General features: G+C 45.9%; 1 protein-coding gene across 1 annotated transcript in view; it reads right to left on the bottom strand.

Moving 5' to 3' along the window:
- Positions 1–1,086: 1,086 nt before the first annotated feature.
- The window catches only part of plcg2 (phospholipase C, gamma 2), a gene marked incomplete at its 5' end in the record, with an annotated part of 21,325 nt that continues 16,747 nt past the window's right edge, over positions 1,087–5,664 (bottom strand). The window contains 7 exons of the mRNA XM_080545441.1: positions 1,087–1,192; positions 1,397–1,593; positions 1,806–1,894; positions 2,258–2,425; positions 4,061–4,172; positions 4,518–4,651; positions 5,393–5,596. Of these exons, the coding sequence (XP_080401567.1) occupies positions 1,141–1,192; positions 1,397–1,593; positions 1,806–1,894; positions 2,258–2,425; positions 4,061–4,172; positions 4,518–4,651; positions 5,393–5,596 (956 nt within the window). The 3' untranslated portion in view covers positions 1,087–1,140. The remainder of the gene's footprint in view (positions 1,193–1,396; positions 1,594–1,805; positions 1,895–2,257; positions 2,426–4,060; positions 4,173–4,517; positions 4,652–5,392; positions 5,597–5,664) is intronic.

The following is a 5,664-nucleotide window of genomic DNA, read 5'->3' as shown; positions in this document are numbered from 1 at the left end:
TCTATCTTTCAATCTCTCTCTCTCTATCTGTCCTTCTCTCAGCAAAGTAAAGGAGGCCCCATACTGTAAGTCAAAAGGTCTACTGTATATTGTAATTCCCAGACCCAATAAAAAGTCATTACCACACCAACACCATATTCCACCTGACTCAACATTGCCCTTTTATCTCTGATGCTGCTCTTTATAACCATTATGTTTGTTTACCCACTTATACAATTTTGTGTGTTTTTTATATCATGTTTTGTCATGTTTATGTGCAATGTATTTTACACAGCTGCAAACCAACTTGCCCAAGACTGGGGCAACAACATTTTCTGAATCTGAATTTAACTTCATCAAATGACACAACAGACAGTTTTATATATACTTTATTCACTCAAGTTATAAAAATGTCACAGAGGAACCTTGAAAGACAATATAAACAGACATTATCAAAGCAATATAACTGAAATGTTGCTAATCGACTTCTCATCCTATCAACCAATTCATAAAAATAAAAAAACCATCATGCAAACAATAAACAAATACATAAACTATGCAAGAACACCATAAGAAGCAGAAACAGACGTATAGAGTTATAGAGCTAAAGGAGACACCTGCTATCTTTCCCATTCGTTGCACTGGTGACAGCACGAACAGAGACATTCTGTCAACTCGGGCGGGTTGATAGCAGAGTGATTGCTCCAGCAAGGAATCTTGTGTAGAGTATCAAACACACAATACCATTCCTCATTCCATGATTTACAATGAGCCCATCCTCCGATTTCTACCTCCACTAGCCTGCCCTGCTGTAGATATGAGAGGGTTGGATAGGTATTGCAATATTCCATTAAGCCTATCAGTGGAGTTACTTAGACTATCATCTTGGTGAATCTATCTCAAACCTGTCAGATCTATATTTAGATTATCATCTTGGTGAATCCATCCCAAACCTGTCAGATCTACACCAGTGTCCTACAGGGGCCAGGGGTTGTTTCTGGACAGGAACCTGGTCAGACTGAAGAGTTTTAGGGAGGTGAGTGGGGGGAACAACATGTCTGTAGTTCCACCTAGACAGGGAAGCAGCTGGCCGACGCACAGAAGAGGAGGAAGGGAAGCTTTTGATGGACGCACAGGACAGAAGAGGGCTCGTGAGACGCCCTATGGGGAATAGCTGTTGAACTTGCTGTTGTTGATTTTCTTCTCCTTTATCCTGAAACATAAGAGAGGATGGTCAAGACCAATAAATAACAATATGATGATCATCATTATGATCATCATCACTGTCATCACCATCACCACCACCACCATCATCATCATCATCATCATCATCACAGTCATCACCATCATCATCACCATCATCATCACAGTCATCATCATCATCATCATCATCATCATCATCATCACCAGGCCTTACTTCTGTTTGCAGGTGTCTTGGATCCTCATCAGCTGTTTCTCGTTGGTGCTGAACTCTCTCATGAGGTCGTCGCGGCGCTGCGGGGGGGCTGAGCGGTTGAGGTTGGAGTGTGTGTCGTACAGGAAGAGCTCGTTGCCTAGCTCCGCCTGCCTCTTCCGCAGCTGGCTGGAGGACGAGTAGAGCTCCTCCTCGGCTTTCTGAGAGAGAGACAGAGACACAGGCTCACTGACACACATTTCAAGTCCGGTGTGTGTGTGTGTGTGTGTTTCTTTGTGTGTGTGTGTGTGTGTGCGTGTGTGTGTGTGTTTGTGTGTGTGTGTGTGTGTGTGTGCGTGCTTCTTTGTGTGTGTGTGTGCGCATGCGTGTTTCTTTGTGTATGTGTGTGTGTGTGTGTGTGTGTGTGTCTCACCTCCACCCGCTGAACATCGATGTAGACTAGTAGAGACGCCAGCTCGATGTTCTCGCTGAAGCCATTCTTCAGAGGAACTGACCGGTAGCCTGTCAAAACGCAGAATACAGTGAATCTCTGTGTGTGTGTGTGCGTCTGTGATTTTGTGTGTGTGTGTGTGCGCGTGTGTCTCTGAGATTGTGTGTGTGTGTGCATGTGTGTGTGTCTGCGTCTGTGATTGTGTGTGTGGGTGTGTGTGTGCATGTGTGTGTGCGTCTGTGATTTTGTGTGTGTGTGTGCGCATGCACGTGCGTGTGTGTGTGTCTGTGTGCACGTGCGAGTGCACGTCCATGTGTGTGCGCGCACGTCCGTGTGTGTGTGTGTGTGCACGTTCGTGTGTGTATGTGCATGTTTGTGCGTGTGTGTGTGTGTGCGTGCACATCCATGTATGTGTATGTGTGTGTTTGTCCTACCTGAGCGGATGCCTTTAACAGGGAAGGTGGCCTGGGCCAGGAAGTTGGGGTCAGAGAACATGTCCTCCTCGTTGACCACGAAGCGCAGGAAGGTGAGCTCAGGCTCGTACACCGGGAAGATCACCGGCTCGGACGGAGCCTTCCAGACTGGGTTCAGACCGTTATCACCTGAGGGAAACACATACGCCTTCAGCAACACAAATACAACACACCCAATGTCTCAATGGTCTAAACGGGTTTCCTCCCATTGTCTCCTCTTCTGATTCTGATTCTTCTGAGTTTGATTCCCAATCTTCACTGATCAGAGGCCAGTTGCATAAACTTAATTAAGACTGGTCTATGGGTAGCTAGCTATACGACTAGTTACCTAGACTAGTTACATTTAGTTACCCATAAACATTAAGACTGACTTACTTTAAGCCCCAAAAGCTATACTGCCTATCCCCAGGCTAAATTCTATGTGAGAGGTACAGTATGTTGCTCTAGCAACAGCTGACTAGTCATAAAAAATTAACTGCCATTTTATTTGCTTTGATTGAATTTTAGTTATGTTTGGGAAATTCCCCAATATTACTTAGGTTAGCCAAGTGTACGCCACTTTTATGCAATAGGTGAAATTAGACTAAGTCTATCCTAAATCTGAATCACAGTCAGACTTAAGACTTAATTGGCCCCTGGAAACGTGAAGGGTGACAACATTTTGTGGTGTCCCATTTGGAAGTTTTACTTTACAGCTTTATTAACAACCCACGAAACTCAACTGACATTGGCTTAGTTGCTATGGCGCTGCCTCTGAAGCTTCTCTCTGTGTTCTATTGTGCAGTAACAATGACTGCGTTTACATGCACACCATAATCCGATTAAGGTCAATAATCGGGTTATTGGAATATTCTGATTAAGGTGTTTACATGTGCTGTAGCAACTGGAGTATTCTGTTTGGCATATTCCGATTCGGCGGAAGGGACAATAGTTGTTACTATAGTAACGTTAGTGTTGGTAGCTTGGTTGTGGTCGTTGAGCGGGCGTTAACCCACAGCTAAGCCATAATGCTTGTTTCCAACACAGTCCTCCGTTATTGTGTTCTCCTACTTGCGCTTTTGAACCGCAATTTAGCTAACACTCCTGCTGATGTCACAATATTCCGATTCGATCAGGTGTACGCCAGGGGTCTTAATCGGAATATTGCCAAATCAGCTTATGGCCTTAAGTGGATTTGGTACGCGTTTACATGACACTTGCCCAATCGGAAGATTGAGCATAAGCCGCTTAATACAGGATTATGGTGTGCAGGTAAACGCAGTCAATGATTACAATAGCACTTATTTATTACAATTCTGTATCGGCTATCTTTTTGGTGTACTAGCCAAACTGCCATGTTTGGAGGTAGCATGTCCCTTCTACTCATTATATTTCTGTGATGGGTCTCTCCTCTATCACCTGTACCTGTCTGAGCACATCAACAGACATGAGGGAAGAGAGACAAGGCCTGCGTTCGTAAATTCGCCTGGAGCGCACACTGGGTTGAACATCATAAAGGGACCAAGTAATTTGATTGGACGAAGAGGCAGTCACGTGGACGCTCCGGCGCCCTCAGAGCTAATTTAGGAACGCGGCCGAGGAGAGGAGGCCACCCTACACTACTGAGATACAGGCACAGTCTCTTGATATACTTCATCTTATTTATTTACTTTGACGTTGCATTGCACTTATATCCATTCTCCTTCCATCCCCTCTTTCCATCACCACACCATCCCCTCTCCATCCCTCCATCCCTCCAACCCCTTTCTTTCTCCCTCTCCTTACGGTAGACGACAGTCTTGAACTTGCTCTCCTCTGTATGTCCACACAGCTCGATCTCTACAAAGGGGCTAGCGATGCTGCGGCCTGGTTTAGGAAGGTGCCTGGCAGCAATCACCTGCAGAGGGCAGCAGAGTACACTTACTGTGTCACATCAACATAACTGCTGATAAGACCATACTTTAGATTAGAACAACCTCAATACATTAAAACAATGTTAGAGAGAGCTCAAATCACATATGAAAAAGGGGAAGTCAAATAAAGTTATTCAAGCAGGGTAATAACGACAATAAAATACGTCCTTTAGTTGAAAACTAACAACCAAAGCTTTGAAGCTTCTCATTCCACATTCAAAGACAAATGTTGTCACTGAAGAGGGAGGCCTGTTGTGGGGGTCGTCATAGGAGTGATAGGGTGGTGACAGTAGGCAGGAGGTGAGTAGGCATCTAGTTTGGGTTCTTACTCTGACATCTATATTAAACTTGACATGTTTCTTCTCCGGCTCGTAGCTTTCCGCACGCATCATCTCTGGCTGCAGCACGTAGCCCGTACGCCCGTTCAGACTGAAGAGGGAGCTGTTGAGCTGGGTGTACTTATCTGCAGACACATACCATACATGAGTTATAACACTAGAGGGCGCACTCCCTCTAAATGAAATGAAGGTCATAAACCACAGAGTTTTAACCACTAGGGGTGGACCCAGTCTATCTCTCTCTCTCTCTCTCTCTCTCTCTCTCTCTCTCTCTCTCTCTCTCTCTCTCTCTCTCTCTCTCTCTCTCTCTCTCTCTCTCTCTCTCTCTCTCTCTCTCTCTCTCTCTCTCTATATATATATATATATATATGCCCTAGCTGACGCTTTTATCAAAAGCGACTTGCATTGCAGTGACTGCATACATTGTTCAGTACATATGGTCCACAGGGGACCTACAGTATATGGCTCATACACAAATACATCATAATCTGTTTATATGAACAACACAGCTTTCTCCTCTCCTCTCCTCTCTTCTCCTCCTCACTCCTCTCCTCTCCTCCTCACTCCTCTCCTCTCTTCCTCTCCTCTCCTCCGCTCCCCTCTCCACTCCTCTCCTCTCCTTCTCTCCCCTCCTCTTCTCTCATATTCGCTTCTCGCTTCTCTCTTCTCTCATTCTCCTCCGCTCCCCACTCCTCTCCTCTCCTTCTCTCCCCTCTCCTCTCCTCTTGTATCCCCTCCTCCCCTCTCCTCTATCCTCCTCATCTCTCCCTCCCTCTCTCCCTACCACGATAACCTACTGTATATAACACCAGGCTACTGACCTGCAGTCTGGAAGTCTAGCGCCACCACGTGGCCATTCTACTGACCTGCAGTCTGGAAGTTGAGCGCCACCATGTGGCAGCCGCAGGCCCACAGTGGGTAGGGGTCGTAGTTGGAGGAGTCCACGCGCTGGCCTTTGGGGTAGACGCGACTCAGGGCCTTCCGGTTGTAACACAGGAAGTCTGCCGTTCGGTTCTTACCCGGAGTCTTGTTCTCCACAAAGGAGCGGATCTCTTCATAGCCGTAGTTGTCTGGGAAATGTAATGGATATGTTATGATTATGAAAGCATAACACACAGGGATTGATTTGTACATGGAA

Source organism: Nansenia antarctica, assembly GCF_963989245.1.
Source record: "Nansenia antarctica genome assembly, chromosome: 14".
Lineage (NCBI taxonomy): Eukaryota > Metazoa > Chordata > Actinopteri > Argentiniformes > Microstomatidae > Nansenia > Nansenia antarctica.
This window is presented reverse-complemented; position numbering and strand designations above follow the sequence as displayed.